General features: G+C 36.4%; 1 protein-coding gene across 1 annotated transcript in view; it reads right to left on the minus strand.

Moving 5' to 3' along the window:
• The window catches only part of LOC145997256 (protein lin-9 homolog), a 35955-nt gene extending 23573 nt beyond the window's left edge, over positions 1–12382 (minus strand). The window contains exons 1-2 of the mRNA XM_083134107.1: positions 12321–12382; positions 6383–6588 (exon numbers count right to left, since the gene is read on the minus strand). Of these exons, the coding sequence (XP_082990233.1) occupies positions 6383–6588; positions 12321–12339 (225 nt within the window). The 5' untranslated portion in view covers positions 12340–12382. The remainder of the gene's footprint in view (positions 1–6382; positions 6589–12320) is intronic.
• Positions 12383–19435: the final 7053 nt, after the last annotated feature.

A 19435-nucleotide genomic window follows, 5' to 3' on the forward strand; every position in this document is an offset into this window, starting at 1 on the left:
TATAATTTTAGGTTAAGGATCATTTTATGGGAAGCATGCCCCCTCCCCCTCATTTGCCCCTCCTCTACACCTATAGTGACTGGCCATCTCTTTGCATATCGATATTCTGCAAATAAAAAATGCCAAGAGCACCAACCCTCACCTGCTCATCTAATTCACAATTATTAATACTTCAGAATCTAGTTTTCACTACGTGTGGGCCATAGGTGTGTGAAAACTGAGACCCTATTTGGCACAAAATGAGTTGCAATAGGATAGGTCTTCTTTGTATGTACGAGCAGCTTGGCTGTTCTGTTGTTGATTTGATGTTTTAAGTCCACTTTATGCACAGTAAGGCTAATTGGGACTGGACCTACAGTTTAAAGTGGGATCCGAACCACTATGTGCCTCCACTGGAAATCAAACCTGGGACCCCTTGATTACAAGGTGGCGACAGCTTGGCTGTTCTGACTAGTGCAGGTGAATACCATGCTAGACACCTGGGAGTGTTATCATGAATGTGTCCGCATGTTCCTGCAATGTTCTCCTAACTGGACACACGTCGTCACAAAGTTAGTCCACTAGTCCCTGTGTTGGGAACATGAGACTCAATTATAACTCTCAAGGCTTGCTGGGTAATAATACAACACAAATTTCAAAGATCCGACATTGTTGTATGATCACACATGTATATCCATTTCTATATATTAGTTTACAAACATCATACATATATCTGGTACCACTTAATGCCAGAAATGTTGAAAAGATCAATCCTCTTAACTAGAGGCACATATTTTTGGTAAATAAAAAAACAAAATTTCGGTACAAAAACAGTCAATTTTGGGTTCAAAACCGGTAAATAAAATAAAATTTTGCTGTTATAACGGTGAAAAAGCAGTATATAAAATGACATTTTGGTTAAAAAAGATGTAAATATAATCCCAAATTATATTTAAAACCTGCACTTACTACACAAATAAACATACCCCTTCTCATAGCACATTTATGTCATTACCAGAATATTAAGTTTATTCCTGTATAAAGGGGTCCATTTTAGGCTTCTCAAATATTTACAGCATAATTAATCAATTTTCCGTGAATTGCATAACTCACGATAATTCACACTTCGGTATATAAACGGTAAATTTCATGTTTAAGAGTCTATTTTCACATTTTGCAGTTCATTTCGCATTCTTTTGTGACAAAACAGGGTAGGAAAATGCTCCTCACACCTTTCAGAAACATGAAAAATTAACATTAGATATGTGTTTTCATCAAAAACGAAATATGCATGCCTCTACTCATAACATTTCAAAATACAACCAACTAAAACACAAGAACATCCAAAATTAATGTTGTGCAATTTGCATGAGTAACACAAAAGTTTATACATGTAATGACTTCTGTACTTCTCCGTGTTGCCAAAGAAAAATAAAAAAGAAACAAAAACTATTCTCAGACTCCCTTTTTCAGGTTGCCATGTTCTTGTTGAATCCCCATTTCTTCTTTCTAGTAATACACAGATGGATTCCTTAACCTAGTCTGTCAAGTTGGAAGAGGAACGACATCAGTGGTACCTTATGAGTCATTTTAGAATATTGATGTTCAACAAGTTCAATTAATGGATTTTCCTACTAAATACAGTTGTCTGTGAAATAATTTATATCATTCCAAGTTACAATTTTTAAATACCATAACAATTCTAAAAAATATAAAACCTTCAACATACAGGTTCATTACAATACTCTGTATGTGATTAGTCTGTCACTTTACACATTTTGCCCCTGCATCCACATAGCACAAAAAAGGTATACTTCCTTTATCGTGTATTTGTTTTATTAGGATTGATGCTGCCAGCATTTGCATATTTGCTTGACTTTATATGTACGGTTATGTGTTGTAACAATAGCATTTGATAGTTACAATGCAGAACTGTCTGCGATTGTACATTCAGTGTTATTTCACCAAAAAAAAAAAGAAAAAAAAAAGCGTGGCAGTATTGCAGGATATGAGGGATTTCTCTTACATGGAACACAATTCATTTCCCACATATTGCAACAAATCTTGTATGTACCATTGCTTGCATTGTTAACGTTTTCTTCTCATTCACTGTCCTTTCAAGCAAGTAAACACGTTAAAGGTATTTACTTCCTTCCCGTACAGATTGTAAAAAGCCATGGAGGCTCATAGGGGGTGCACGATCTCGGCCAGTGTTGAGGCGATGGGATCGGCACCATCCTCTGGCTGCATCAGAGCCACCTTATGCAAGATTGTGGTCTGGAAATTTCCCACTTGAGATTAACTAGCATGAATCTCCTGCATGGCAATCAGATGTCCTAGCAACGGGACAACAAGGCTCATGCTTACTTGCTTGTAACCAATGTAAATAAGAAAATTTTTATACAAGTCTAAAGTTACTTAAAACATTGCAATCTATTGATAAAACGTGAAATTGGGGGTAGAAAATTTCAGGGTGCCCGGTCCCCATGGCACTTGAAGACTTTCACCTGATGCCTGAATTTTCAAATTTAGTTCTAAAAAATATTAAAGTAAGAAGTAAAGTGCTCCCCCCATGCTTTGCACCACAACATGATGAAGTATTTTAATATTTCGAGTTCCCATATGGAAACTTGTATTACCTTTTAAAAAATAACAAGTAGAATATGTGTTTATTAATGTATGTTTTCTGTATTATGTGTATCATTAAATCAGAATAATAAAAATGCCATTTTTAAAAAAATTGCACTGTTGCTAACAAAATTTTAAAATCTGCGGCAATATGGTAGAGTTGGTCATATATTAGAATGTATAGTATAGTTATTCATGCTGTTACCGGTAGCACTTCCTCAGGAATGCCACTCCAGCACAAGAATTGGTAACACTTTACTATACCGGAGACGGATTTCTTCAAATTTACAGGAGAAAGTACTTACGCAAATCATTTTCTGTAGCATTGTTGATGTTCGGGAATGTAGTTTTGATCCATTTTAATGCGAACGCATGTGGTTTTCTACGAAAATCTATTTCCGACGCGCTATTGTTGCTGCCGCCATTTGCTTTCTGCACGAGAGCACAATACGCTCCCATATTGTTCGTATATGCTAAATTGAACGAAAGGAGTGCTAATGGAACCTAACCTAACAGGCCTAACCTAACCTAGTAGGCATACCTCGTCCCTGTGATGGTTCGTGGGGCTGTCGTGAATTTTTGGGCTAACGTCAATTGTTTTTGGGGCTGCCCGTGGAAGGTTTGTGGGAAATAAGGAACAACAGTAAGTACTAGTTATTGTAACAAATAGACATTATTTTCGTTAGAAATTCATTATTTCACCTAAAGAAATGTTCCGCAATGCAGAATAGTACGTTAGCAATGTAAAAAATTGCGAAATAAATCATTGATAGGTGTCTCCGGTATAGTAAAGTAGTACCCAAGAATTAATTACTTTCAATCCCATCTTGTAATAAATTATTAAATGTTTTAAGATCATATTTCAAAATGTGTAGCTTTATGATAGTTGAAGTCATGACTTTCTTAGACCATATTTGAAAAAAAAAATGCTGGATCCTGAATTATGTTGAGTTTTTTCCTATTTATTATTTTTTTTTATCCCTGCATAAAATGAAGATAATTTTCGATAGTCCTGGATATTTTAAGTTTCCACTTGAAAACAAAACATTTTGCCAGCCGATCCAATCCTTAGTGAAGATAAGGTATTTCTTGATTTTTACCATTTTTGTTTCACCCTGCCCTCTTAAAAGTATTAATGAAGCCATGTCATTTTGAGTAGTTCCTTAGGAAGAGGCCAAAATATAGTAGTAGTTAAGAATTCTCCCCCATTACTGTGCTCAGCACCACATTGCAAATGTACAAAGAGGCATGGAAGTAATTCTGTGACCATATAGAGATGTCATAATAAATACAACTTCTTTACTACTAATTCATAGCGTTTGCACTGGTCTTTGATATTTACATGGCATTTAGTATGAACCATGTTTATGCGCAAAAATGAGAAAAATTAGTTGCCAAATGTGCATCAAGTTAAAAAAATTACTTGATGAGAAATTCTGGTCAATACAAAAAAAATCTACCAATACACTTGCATCCCACTACAATGTCCAAAAGTGCAAGGGCATTTGGTCAAGCATGTTCCACATGAAACTCACGTTTTTTTGGCAATTTGTGAAATTTCATAGGGGCATTAGCTAAATGAGCATATTGAAATTAAGAAAATCATTCTTACTTGTACACATTTCACGTTGCACCTACTTTAAATATAATAAGAACATAAATTATGTTTTTCTTTCTGGCAGTACATGGTGCAGGTATCTTATCCAAAGGTGGTGATAAAAAATTTTGGTGAAATTTTCAAAGCCGGGAAACGGATTTCTTCAAATTTACAGGAGAAAGTACTTATGTAATTGAGTTTCTGTAGACTTGTGATAGGTCGTACAAGTGTTCTCTCTCATCGGTCAAGTTATTTCACCGTTAATTCATGTTTGTATGTGAGTGCTAATGGAACCTAACATAACAGGCCTAACCTAACCTCTTAGGCATCCCTCATCCCCGTGATGGTTCATGGGGCTATCGTGAATTTTTGGGGGCTAAAGTCAATGGTTTTTGGGGCTAACGTCAATGGTTTGTGGGGCGACCCATGGATGGTTTTTGGTGCTAACGTCAACCATCAATGGGTAGGCCCACAAACCATTGACGTTAGCCCCACAAACCATCATGGGGATGAGCTTTGCCTACGAGGTTAGGTTAGGTTCAATTAGCACTCATTAATAACTAGATATCTCAAAAATGGAACTTATTTTCGTTAAAAAAAGGTAAATCCCTTGTTAAACAATCTTTCGCAATGCAGAATAGGTAAGTACGAATGTCAACAATTACAAAATAAATGAGTTACAGACGTTTCCCGGCTTTGAAAATTTTACCAAAATTTTAATCCTTGTTTGTGTTTAAAAAAATTTAGATAAATATGTATAAATTTACTATCACGAATGAATACAGCACAGGATTTTTCATTAGCTGTTATGATTAACTTCCAACTTGAGTACTTTGAGTACTGTAACTTCCCAGAAAAAAAGCAATGTGTATGCTCATGAAAAAAGAAATGTTTAATTTAAAGCACTGGAGCTGGTGCCAGGGCTCCTGCACAGCAAAATGGCTAACACTTGTGCCTTTGGTGCAACCGGTCCTGGGTGGGAGCCTCTAAAATTTCAGTTTTGACCCAGCATTGTGAAGGGTCTCCCTGATGGCGTAGTGGTAATGTTGTTGCCTTGTAACAAGGGTTCCCCGGTTCAATACACAGTGGAGGCACATTGTAGTTCGGATCCCACTTTAAACTGCAGGTCCCCAGTGCCGATTAGCCTATCTGGACTTACAACAATTCAACCAGATTTGTGAAGACCATTGGGAAGCTACTTAAGTAGTGGGTTCTGAATTCGAAAACCAGAAAACAGCAGCAATGGGACTTCATCCAGCATTGTGAAGGGTCTCCCCAATGGCATAGTCCTGGCTCTCGGACAGGTGGATTAATTTAAATCGCGAAATTAGGCGATTGTTTTTTTAAATCACTGATGTAAATAAATCACTTTCATTATAGTATAATGTACATAAGGATTTTGCAGATATCAGGATCACTTTTTGGTGAAAGTACATTAATCTCGTAATCATTTAATAGTGTTTAGTAGTCTCTAAGAAAGGAAATTAAAGGAAATAAAATATAAGTACTGATGTTGTGAAGCTCATATGATTCCTCTTCATTTAAAATTCAATAATTTTTATAGGCAAAAGTAGGAAACATTTGTGTAGAAAAATATACAAAATACTAATCATGTTAAACCATAAATAGTGTCATTATCATTAAACTGTAAAATAAACATGGTAGCTGATATTTTTCAAACTATTATTTAAAAAAATCTCCAAAATTCAGCTACAAAGACGGTAAAAATATTTAAGTTACAATGAGTACATCCAGAATGTATTATTATCACCGGAAGAAAAGTTACTGAAATTATCATTAGTTTCGATAACACATTCAACAGAAAAATGTATACTTATGTATATTTTTATTTGCTTTAATCAAACTGTTAAAATATTTTACAGGGCTGTTTAGTAGAAAAAGTATTTCTATGAAAAACATATATCTATAAGTATGGTGCCAAAACCATACAAGGAATTTTAAGCATGTTTTTTTAAATTATTTTTTTTAATAGAGATCATAATTTTTATCCACCCTGGCGCCAATTAGTTTTGTTTAGGAGTTCTGTTTTCAGTATTAGAGATTTCAGTAGGTAAAAGTCAACTGCATCCAATAAAGACTCAGATATGAAGACCCACAACCAGAAAACAGATAAAAAGCAAGCATGTAGGACAGTACACTTTAATTAGCATCACTTACCATTCCTCGTCGATTGAGGACAAGTCCACCTACATTTGGACGAGGTGGAGTCTCCTCCCCAACCCTCTTAAGGCCAAGAAGTTCTGGTCCAAGAGTCGGAGGCTCTTCTGGTTCTGGGTCCATTATAATGTCCTCTTCCTCTTGTTTGATGCTGTCATAGCTCAGTCCACCATTTTTGAACGACAGCAGTGCTGCAGCTGATTCACCTTTAAAAATCACACAGAGCATAAGAAGGCATACACGCAGGTGTCGAGAAATGTATTATTTCTACAAGCATGCTTTTTCTAAAAATGCGCAAAACCAGAGATAAACATTGCAGCAGAGTAATGGCATATTATACTAAGATTTGGGTTCAAATCCCAGCAAAGCCAGCAATTGTTGCTTACTTATGCCCACGGGTATCCGCAGGATTTTTTCCAGGAAGGGGCAAGCAAGGTATTTTTTCCAGGGATGGGGGGAAGGCACACTTTCCCCATAATAGTGTTGTCCCCTCAAAAAAATGAATTTATCATGTTTATGTAATAATTAACATATAGTGGCTGAAATGAAATTACATGTGTGAAATATATAATTTTTGGTTGAGCTAGAGTCTAGTTTACGTCCTTCTTGCCTTTTGGTGGTAACCGATGGGAGTTAACAACACTGCATGCTCGTCTTTGTGTCGCGTTGTGAATGCATGTTAAAGAAGAACAGGTTCAAAAACTTCTAGATAGTATAAAATATGTTTATCCTCAGTGATAATTCAGTGCATCGTTCAAAACTGTGCTAGCAGACAGCCAGCGCTCCGGCATCTCTTAGGGTAATTAAGTTTTTCTTTTTACACTTTCTGTTCACGATAGCCCCACTAACCATTCACGGGAATGAGGTATGCCTACGAGGTTAGGTTAGGCCTGTTAGGTTCCATTAGCACTTATTTCACCCCTAAATATGTGCTTCATCATCGAAAAATGTCCTCAGTACGTTCAATCACGCATATGCGGACAACATCGGTTTTTCTCGATTTTCTCCTCCAGGAAATTTTCCCTCGCCTTGGAATTTACTTTGTTCAATTCCTTATACAATAACCTTTCCAACGATATATGACACGTATTCCTTAGGAAAAGGACGTAAACTAGACTTACCTTTGTTTGATTTTAAATTTCATGGGGAGGGGGGGTGCATCCTATTTTAAACGTCCATGCCAAGGGCTAGGTTCCAATTATGTATTTCTAATTATCATCATAAAGCATACATTTTCTACATGAATCACATTCTATCCATGTCTATAAGCACACACTGAACAGGTTTCCTCATTGCTTACTGCATGATTTTTACATCCCATTTCAATAGGTTTATGTGTGCAGTACCCAAAATATTCAACGAAAAATGCACCCAGGTCCCTGGTATCCCATGCCATTGCTCTTCCAAATAATAAGCTACCGAGCAAGCCCAGATTTCACCTCATATTCCGTTGTCTCTGTTTAACCTGAGTCGAATTGCTACTGCAACAGGGTCTGTTGCCTTTGAAACACTGTTGACATTCTAGAAATAGGCACCGTAAACCATTCAAGTAAACCAGCTAGAGTGAAAAATCAGAGAAAAAAAAGAGCAACCTCGGTATGCCAGAGACCCAGGTTCGAGTTCTGAATCTTTCACTGAAATTTCTACACATTACATCTCCTGTGTGTGCCAAACAGTAAGGTTACGCATCAGATTTGGTGCTCTTAACATTACAACTATGCTATTACATGCTTATTATGTTATTTAAAGTAAGTTATTGTTGTTAGGCCTCATTGCATTGGTATTTACATACTTTCATAAATCTCTCCATGTAAAGGACTGCTTCACACAGTGCAACTTACAAGCATAGTCACTCACATAATTACCCAACTTTATTCCACATTCATTTTTAGTATTGTCAAACCTTCCTTATTCAATTGTGTAATGATTTCTACAAGTTTTACATGAGAGGATGTGGAATACATTCAGAATACTGGAGAAAGGTTGTTTGTAGTTCATATGCATGTTACAAGAATGCAGGAAATTGTTTTATGATTTTTTTTCAAATTCTCCTAGCAGGAAGACTAATTATTGTAAAATTTTGGCAATCATTGTCACACGAAATTTGAACCTTCCTTAAAGTAATGAGCACTGATTGCATTTCGAAAAAATGTTATATATGTTAAAAAAAACAACTTAAAAATTACCTTATGCAAGCATAAGCGCTTCCCATGGACAATGCATTGGTAACAGTTTCATACATCGGAGACACATTTCTTCGATTTTACACAAGAAACTACTGACGGAAATGAGTTTCTCCAAGGTTTACAACGTTCATCGAGGTATTTTCTTTCATTGTGGAATATATTTGACCGGAAAATCATGTATTTTTCAAGATAAATATCTCACCGATTGCCATAGCTTTCATTTGCTTGCCCTACGACAACCGGATGCTGCGAACGTTTGATCACGTAAGCCCCTGCTTGCCTAACGTAACCAAACCTAACCTAACCTTATCGGAAATGGTTCGTGGGGCTATCCGTCAGCTACCTGGGCTATACGTCAGCTACCCGTGCATAATGTATAATTTCCAACAGTGACAAACACGATAGTAGGTATTTTTCGGTGAAGAAGGTTGAAACACTGCATAGCCACAACGTGAGTCAAGATGTGCCCGCCATATTGTGTGTTCCGAAGGCAAAGAAAGGAATAAAAAAAAAGCACTTAGAATGTGAAAAATTGCGTTTGTTTTCGTGTAAAAAGCATAATAGCACCTTGAACTATGTTCCGCAATACACAATTGGTAAGTATGAACCATGCGAAACACAAAATATCCAATTTTAATGTTTCTCCGATCTATGAAACTGTTACCCAATGTATTTTCCGTTGACAAGCGACTTTAAGTATTGTAGACTAGTTGGAATGAATGTCGAAGTAAATCGGAACCTTAGTAGAATGCATTTAGGGACTTTATTTTAATGCTAGTAGAACCAAACCTGGTCTGCCTAACCTAACTACGAAAGCATATATTGAACAAAATCTTAAGTAATCGCTAAAACTACCCAGTATGTTTTAACAGAAATAAATCGAAATAGAACCATTTTAAAATTGCATTCGTAGAATGATGAAATAGGAATAAAACGAAAGGAACATGGGCCCAGGAAAGTATTAATTTGTGAGCAACGATGTCATGAAAAGTATGTTGTGAAAGTGACTGTGCTCATAACTTGATGCTGTCTGAAGCATTTACTTTGTGTACAAAATGTCATGTACACATGCAAAAGATGAAGGGAAGTGTGAAAATACCAAACCTAACAATCCTAACCTACTGAAAAAGTAGATTAATAGTAACATGGTAAGAACACAGAAGAATAATCATAAAGCTAACCTGATCTGCCTAACCTACTCATGTAAGGAATGAAATGGAAAAAAAATCCTTCTGCTAAAAAAATGGAATGACAAAACAGAAAGCCATGTACTATATGACATGTGTAAAATTCGAATTATGCAGAAAATCACGAGTATCATAATGGTGTCAGAATCACACAATTGGAATCCACGCTGAATAACTTATAAATAAACGTGCAGGAATATCAAACTTTTTTTAAAGAATAGAAGATAATGTAAAATCAGAAACCATGAAAAATAAAGTGTTTACCAACCACCTTATGACTTTTCTCATCTAACAAAATATCTTGGAATACATCAATATGAAATTTTAGAAACTTATTTGGAAACTAACACCAATAAGGTACCAACATAAAATTTAAGTGACAATTTGGCAGATGAATGTGAAAAGGTAGTTGATAAATGCAAATCAACAACCATAACTATTTCAAGAAAAAAAATTATTGTTACTGCACAATGTACTATGTAGTGATATACATACAGATATACCTACTGGGATATGAGCTTTTTTTAAAGTTTTAAGTCTACTTTTATGCACAGATAGGCTAATTGTGACTGGGCCTACAGTTGACTGGGCCTACAGTTTAAAGTGAAATCTGAACCACTATGTGTCTCCACCAGGTACTGAAACCAGAACCCCTTGATTACAAGGTGATTATGTTATCACTACAGCTAATTAATATTTCACTTTCTTTTAGGAACCCTGTTATTTGCTTCAACTGAAATCCAACTTATTCACAAAAATGAAATAATATTAATAATAATGAAGATCTGACTTCTATATGCTGGTTGGTTTTCTCAATGTAGAGAATAAGCAAAGTATTTGAAATTTTGGAAATGAGTTTGAATTAATATTTGATGTTTGTAGAAGGTTAATGTAATATTAAGTCATGGAAGCAGCTAGTCTGAACAAATTACATAGTGAAAAGTAGGTAGTAGAAGTTATATATACACATAATGGAGAATAAGTAACTACTGAAAGATGGAATGCAAGCAAACTTGCCTAACCCACTCACATACAGGAGAGAAAATTTGGGTACCCTTGACCCTCTAGAGAGGGTTGTTTATGAACGTTTTCAGTTGATTTTCGCTGGCGGAAATATGTTATTGTGAAGTAAAGTAAGTCTGTTAGCAAGTTACTTTACTGCGTACAGAACAGCCTGAAGGCTTGTGCAAGTGAATATAGCACCCAAAACGACTCCACAACAGAAGCTATAATTTTACATAGTTAGGTTAGGATTGTTAGGTTTGGTACTGATAATTATTTTCGACGTGCTCTTTCCCTATTTTAGTGTGCCTACAAACAGCTGTTATTAACAAAAAGCTTCGAAAATACTCCGAAATTGCAGGTTTTAACTTACGTAGGTTTGCACAAGTAAATATAGCACCCAAAACGAATTTCCACAACATCAGCTATAATTTTACGTAGTTAGGTTAGGAGTGTTAGGTTTGGTACTGATAGTTATTTTCGACGTGTTCTTTCGCTATTTTAGTGTGCATACAAACAGTTGTTATTAACAAAAAGCTGCGAAAATACTCCGAAATTGCAGGTTTGAACTTACATGGGCCATACTTTGGGATCAAATATCTCCGTGATTTGTGCTTTCCTAACGCTGGAACCACTTTTACAGTAGTAAAATAATTCTCGAAGGGGTACAGTGGGTAAACGGTCCCAAAATTTGTTCTGCAAGAATATACCTCTTGGGCATGTTAATTTTGACATGTAATGAATTCATATGATTTCGAACAGGCGCCTGTATAATGGAGGGCTTAGCATCCAGCAATCCAACTATTTAGGTACACTAAAAAAACAACCAACGTGATGCTTCTTCCTTTCGTATTATTTGGTTATTTAATGCCGAGTATTTCTACAGAGTTGAATTAGCCTTTTGGAATTCTTACATCCTATCCAGAACTGTAATAATAAACCTCTCTGATGTAACAGAACTTCTTAATTGTTCGTTTTAATAATAAATTCCTTAAAAATAAATTTCTAAAATATGTAATATTTAGCCCTTGTACAAATTATGCAACTTTTCACATTAAGAAACAGCTATGCGTAAAACATGTACTTAAAACTTTTGCTTTCATAAACTATACTTCTAACGTTACATGTCTTAATTTATCAATTTATTCTACCTTCAGAAATATTCTTGCCAAACTCAAGAATTAATGTACCGTCTTACAGCTGTGCTCACCAGAAACGTAAAAATATATGAAATATGCATGCTTGCATTACTTATCATATGTGACATATAAACTATAAATGTGTTATTACAAAGTTACATAAGTTAATAATTTATATTGTACAACAGAATATCGATGTTGTTTCGGTCCTTGACCCACTGACAGTCCAGAAATTGGAAACGTAAACAAGTTGTGTTTTGGCAAATCATCAAGGTCGAAAATTGATAGGAAGGGATGCAATGTCAATTATAAACCGTAAATGTGGATCGCTTCAAAATCATGATGAAAACTTACAGCAAACTATGTATCATTATGAATAATAAAGGATTGGTGAGGGGTATTCTTTTCCAGAGCAAATACTTACTTTCAAGTGGATCCGCCATGTTGACGCAGTTTTCCTCCTTCCGCAATGTATTGTGGGTGATGTCTGCTGACGAACTTCGTGAGGTGTTCCTAACTGCTCTTCCGTAAGCAAAGCGTGCGCAAAAAACTCCGTTCTCTTAAGTAATAATTAAAGCTTGTTGTACGCTGGTCGCAAAGAAAACAGAACGTTTCACTAACTGTATGCAGGGATTTTAAAAGAAACACTACGAGTAGCGACGTTTATCGCAATTCTCAAGCAATAGAAGCGTATTTTCAGACGCATAAAAAGTTGTTAACTTTGTTATCATTTTGGGCTGAATGGACCTACAGTTTTACCTTCTCTGTTATATTTATTGATTGAAATTACAATTTTTAGTGTGTCAACGCTTGGGCTTTTTCAGCCGTCATTACAAAGGGACAAAGTTGTGTGTAAAGAAAGGAAAAGAAACAACGCACCTTGATTAAAAAATGAACAGGTATTATGAACCACATAGGAACACTAGAGAACAACATAAGAAAGGATAATTCTGTTTATAGAAAATTATCCTGGCTGTGGTTACAGTGTGATTTTCAGGGTTAATTGCAGGAACGGCTCAAGATAAAATTTTCACCTGGGCGAGGTGGTCTTTTGGCGCATCCTCTACTCCCGCACTTTCCACCTTCCTTCAATAAAAAAATATGACCACGTTATGTATTTACCGTTTAAATAAGGAACATAATAGGCTTATCAAAAAGTACTTTAAATGTTTACTTTTAAGGAACAGGTTTATTGTAGGTATGTGTTTTAATACCTAAATAATGACATCAAAATAACAATAATCTCTTAGGTAAAATTTCTTCATGATTTTGCAATATGCTTATTATGTCATACAGCACAGCAGTAACTTCAATTAATTGTTGGCTATAAAATTCCAACTCTTTTTAAAACAAATAACCACACTTATGTAATCATAAGGTTCTGGTGTCTTTGACCTGGTTTGACAGTCTCCCGGCCCTTATAAGTCGCCCCTGGATAATTTAGTGGCCGAGAGGTTGAAAATTTCAGCTTGACGAGATACGAGGCCAGACGTCCCAGGTTCGAACTCAGTGAGACATGCATGGACGCCTGGAGAAAATCTTACAGGGGGAGGTGAAAATCGATTTTCTTGTGGGATATAAATTTAAAGTCTTGATGACGACCCCCATCATTCCTGTTGTACCCAAACATTAGATATATTGTACTCATGGACGTCCTGAAGGGGGGGGGGGCAGACCTCCCTGGAAATTGAGTATCTACCTAAAAAGTATATATTTCACACAAAATTTCATTTGTCACAGTAATTTATGTTAATTATTATGAAGGTGTTGAAGGAATATGATAATTTCAGACTGAAGCTGTGCTTTTTGAGGGCGAATCACTATTATGGGGGAAAATATGCCTCCTTTGTCCCCCTCTGAAAAAAAACACCTTATTTGCCCCTCCCTGAAGAAAATCATGCGGACATCGACGTCCATGATTGTTTGTTTTTATGTATATCTATATCTTTGTGTATGTATCTTTATAAATATATCATGGTCTGATTTCCATCATAGGAAACAAACGTTATAAAGAAGAGATATGAAAGAAGGAGAATATAAAAGGCCAGACAAGACCAGTGGCGGATCCAGAAGTTAGACTTGGGAGGGGCGAATTTAACTCAGGCACCTCACCTCACCGTGATTCATTTCTAATCTACACTTGCACTGTTTTATGTGAAAATATATCGTACTGTAAACAGGGACCAATCTCACCTATATGTTTTAGAGATTAGGGTATAATTTTGCAAAAATAGGGTTCAGGGATGGAATTATTATTGTATGTCGTTATCATACTCCTATACCTATTGCTAAGGTGAACTGAACTGAATAAACAAATAAAACTTTTATCTCAAGGGGTATCGGATCCAATCCCCTTCTGAAGCATATTGCACAGTGGTTCGGATTCATATTTAACACTTTAACTGTCATGTGTATAAAATTGATACACATGGCATATCCCGTTGCAGGCCACATGTATCAGATTGATACACAGCCTCGAAGCAGGGTGCATAGTTCTTATACACAGCTGCATTGAAAACAAATGTGTGTATGAGTTCTCCTGGCCACCTGGAAAGGCTATGCAGTCTTGGTTTCCGAGTTTTATCACATACGGTATGAGAGTCAGTTTTGAAAGCAACTGTGAAGTGAATCATACAGGCCGTTTCATAATTCACTCCTCACAAAAAGATTGGAATATTATTATATTAGGCAATAGGTGATAGGCATGGTGGTGTATGTCCGTGAAAAGACGAGAACGTCCACCAGACGAATACCATGTGTTGTTATAACTTGACAAGTTTAAAAACAAGACGCTGCAAATAGCTGTTGCGCAGCTCACACCACATTTCCCCACTCTATTCTTCGCAGCGACGTTGGTTCGCAGTGTTGCAACCTGGAGGGAGCGGAATGGTCTGAGGATTTTCAACGAAATATTTATTCACTTTTTCCTGGGCTGTTTTCTACCTGTCGGAGTACAGAACTTCAGCGCACCTTTCGCCAACGACTCTTTTTCGTCTTTTAAAACTTGAACTCCCCATAACGCAGTGGTAGCGTCGTCGCTTTGTAATCAAGGAATCCCGGGTTCGATTCCCGGTGGAGGCACATAGTGGTTCGGATCCCACTTTAAACTGTACGTCCAGTCTCGATTAGCCTTACTGTGCATAAAGTGGACTTAAAACAACAAATCAATCCAATCCAATTCTTTTAAAACTTGAGAAACCATCCATTTAGATACTGCCGTGGTGGCGCTTGTGGACTCGACAACATTATACTTAAGTTTATGTAACTCCTTCTGATTATGTTACGTTACAACATTGTAAACAATTTCTCTGGCCTGTCCTGTAAGGGGCTTTCCAGGGCAGATTGTGGATTTCGTAGGACCCGGCATGATTTGATTTTTGCATTTCAAAAATATGCAGCCAAGAGTAAAGAGCAAGAACATTTCAATGCTTTAAAAAAGAACATAGGCAAGCCTGTTATCAGATTGCCTTCTCGTAGTGATTGTTGTACGATAAAAAAATAACCCCCACCCCACACGGCTTTAAGAAAAACCTAGGCCACTGTTCGATGTCGCATTCAGAAAATGAAGTCATTCGCCCAGTAGTTTCTCTTCGTTATAAAAGTTAACGCGCGTGCGTAATACTACAGTTTACGATCTGCGCACCGCACGCATTTTCAAAGACCGGATTAAATCAAATGAACCACTGTTAAACTGATATGAGCGGGCACCGACAATCTACACAGTAAAAATAGTTTGTCATATTTGTTTTAGCTTAATTTTGCTGAGTTGGCACCGCTCGTATTCTCAAGGCCAGACCAGTACGTAGAAGTACAGAGTAGAAGAGTGGTGGGGAGGATGACGTAATAGGAAGTGCTCCGCAGCGATCTGCGCATACATACATTCCAAGGCCGTGTCTATCACCTATTGTCTAACGTAACAATATTCCCAAATTTTTGTGTGGAATGTAATTATACACACCATCAAAAATCTTCCGTGAAACTTTTGGCCTGTCAGGTTACCTGTTAAAACTGTAGGTCCAGTTCCGATAGCTTATCGTGAACATCAATCAAGTGGGCTTAAATAATACTTTAAAAAATATTCTCAACCCTGTTAAAGCTGGTGCTCAGACAGAATATTAGAATGTTCAAAAGTATTAGTCATAGTAATATGTCCAAGAAACTTGCAGTTGGGATGGGCGTTCGCTCCTATCGCCCTCCCTGTGAATCCGCGCCTGGACAAGATACATATATGTAGCGAGAAGGGAAACGAAGAGAAATAGAGAAGCGAGACAGAGAGATATATAGAGAGAGGAAATGGAAATTAAAGAAATAAAGGGACGAAGTTAAAGGAAAGATTGAAACGGAGAGAGACGTAAAGAAAATAAATAAAGAAGAGAATTTGGAAGGGTAGAAAGGTAAAAGAAGGAAGATAAAGAAATGACAAAAATATAAATAACAAGCGAGATAGAAAGAAAGGAATAAATAAAATTAACAAGACAGAGTGAGAGAGAAGTGAAATAACAGAAGATCGATAGAGAGAAAGAAAATAAACAAGAAAATGAGAGTAAACGGGGGGGGGGGGGAATAATAAAAAATAAAGAACCAAGTAGAGGAAAAGTATAAGCATGAACAAAGGGATAGTAAAACGAGAAAAGGGTTAGAAATAAAAGAGAGAAAGGTAGTTCGGGAGGGGCCCAAAATTTGATAGTGTGTTGGAAATTTTTTAGGGAAAAATAGTACTGGAATAAAAACCGTAATGAATCTGTCGGTGCGGACTACTGCAAAGGTAGATCGAGATAAGAATGCTCCTGTGACGCTGTAGTCAAATTACCAACCTAAGTGAGCGGGGGTTGGAAGATGCAATTAACGCTTCCATTGTTGGCCTCACCGATGGTAGTCGATCTCCGTGGCGGAGTGGTTAGTACAGCGCGCTACAAAGCCACGGTTTCCGGTTCGAGTCGCGGGTAAGGCATGGGTATTTGTGTTTGTCTGTCATGAGAAAAATCGAGAAAAGAGTCCAATTGATATGAGTGGAAGTCGTGTGAATGATGGGGAACACTTCTGTATATATATATATATATATATATATATATATATATATATATATATATATATATATATATAAAATGGTTAGCACAACGCGCTGCAATGCAATAGGACTTGGATGTTTGTGTTCGTCTGTCCTGATGAAAAATGAGAATTGAGAGAATTTGATATGTATGAATCAGTGTTTGGAAGTAACAGTTACTTCTTTTGAGAAAAATGTAACTGTAACTGAGTTACTTCTTAAAATAACTGTTACTTTTTTTAAGCAAGTAACTGTATCTGTAACTAGTTACCGTTTTAAAAGTAACTTTCCGAACACTGGTATGAATTGAATGTGTGGGGAAGGCTGCCGCGTAGGGGTCTTCCTTTGTATTAAAAAAAAAGATGGCGCAGTGGTGTCGTCATCGTCTTGTAATCAAGGTGTCCCAGGTTCGACACCCAGTTCGGATCCATGACTGTGCATTTATTTTCTTTACTTTTTTTTAGTACTTAGTCCTCATTTTGCCATCTTTTCCTGCCTTTGGTTGGGGTCATGACCCTCCTTTGGCCAATTATTCTTAAAATATCCTGAGGAGCCTATGGCTGCATAACGCATTCCTCTTTTGAAAATAGTGCTCCTGGAAATCGTAGGCTACTATTATGCTTGTGCATGTAGTAAACAGTTCCGCCGGTAGATGTCACGTAAGGCTGGCCTATTACTTGTGACACCTATCGGGAGAGTTAAGAACTACTTGAACTTGGCAGTGAGCAGACAGAATCGTGCACCGAAAAATTACCATGGAAAGTGACTGCGGCCAGAAATTTGACAAGAGTCTGTGCCAAAAATGCTTGCGTCAGTATTTAATGGCATCACTTGAAATATTATTATCATGTATGTTTCACATTAACTTTTAAACTTCTGTGAAATTTTAAATATTACATAGATATTTAATGAATAATTATAATGTATACTTTGTGCGTAAAATTGTTAGATGATGCAAGCAAGCTTTAACATCCTCATCTTCGCTATTAGCCAAAAGTGCCAGAAAAGCGAAGTAAAATAATAATAAACCAAATTAATCAATCATTCAGAAAAGAAAAAACTGTAATTGTATTTATGTAACACAAAGTTCGTCTTGCCCATGCACAGAAATTCAAACTACGAATTTAAGTATAGGCTAACCATTATTTTAATTTTTTTTTGTTTCCTCATTTCAAATTTGTAGGATGTAAATATCGCAAACAATGACATAAGAAGTAAATATCCAAGGATGCATATAACATTTCGATGCTTGATACTTCGGAAGTGGAAAGGCGCCAAAATAGATACGAGGCTAATTATTAAATTTCTTGCCAGAATACAGTTTCCGATAATCGTCAGCAAAATATGTGTATTAATTTTTTTTATATATTTATTTTACGTGTTATCTTGTGTTGTTTTTGTTTCGTTAGTGATGTTTTTCCTGCTGTTACAATTTCAGTATAAGTAAGTAAGTAAATAGATTTGTGAGAATCTTGTGGCAGCCACGTATCTACAAATATGTTTCGGGGGTGATCCGAAACAAGTATCTCAATATAATAATAATAATAAAAGTAAAGTAAAGTGCTCCCCTGTGCTTAGCACCACGCCATGAAGGTGTATAGGGGGTGTGGGGGTAACGCCCCACACTTTCTTGATCCGGTCGTGAGTGGGGGTGATGTGATCAGCATCTCGCCCCTGACCGCCTTTACCCCTCAGGTTTTCCCCCAGTTACCCATGTCATTCGACGCTGGGTGGGCGCCTAGGTCGATTCCAACGTTAGAAAAGTTCCCGGATTTGAACCGGCCGGGGATCAAACCCGGGACCTTAAGCATGGTAGTCAGACACGTTACCGACGGTAACGCATATAATAATAATGTTTAAACTAAAATAATTATAATTATTAAATTAATTACAATAGTGTTAATTAAATATTCAAATTAATGAATATTATACATTTATTAGATGATAAGGTAATAGGACCGGGTACGAATAGTGGTATAACAGCACATATTTATTATCTAGCTTACGTGTAGTTAAGGTCGGCAAAATGTGTAAAAACAGAAAGGTGCACTGACAAGAAAATTAATGTAAAATAGATAAAGAATGATGTAATATTTATTGAATATTAAAGAGGATGTTAGATCCAGTTGACGAAAAGTAAAGTTTCTGGTAATATTTTATGAATGTTAGGTTGTAAGTAGGTGGTAATTTATTTATTTATTAATTTTATTTATTTATTTACCAGAGAATTCCAAATACAGTGTTGGCCATTTTACATTGGAATGTAATAACAATGGAAATCACAGCAAAAATAACAATGGAAGTAAAAATAAAGAATAATAACATAAACTAAAATACATATATGAGATAAAGTGAATTACATGCAGTTACACAATAGCCTTTTAAAACGTGCCTGGTTTTCAAAAGTATCTGCTCGGTTTGCTAAGGTGTTGTATTGGCCGGGTAGTCTGAGGAAGAGAGATCACTGTATTAGACTGAATCTTGGTTTCTGT

This window comes from Lepisma saccharinum, chromosome 13 (genome assembly GCF_977018435.1).
Source record: "Lepisma saccharinum chromosome 13, izLepSacc3.1, whole genome shotgun sequence".
Taxonomy (NCBI): Eukaryota; Metazoa; Arthropoda; class Insecta; order Zygentoma; family Lepismatidae; genus Lepisma; species Lepisma saccharinum.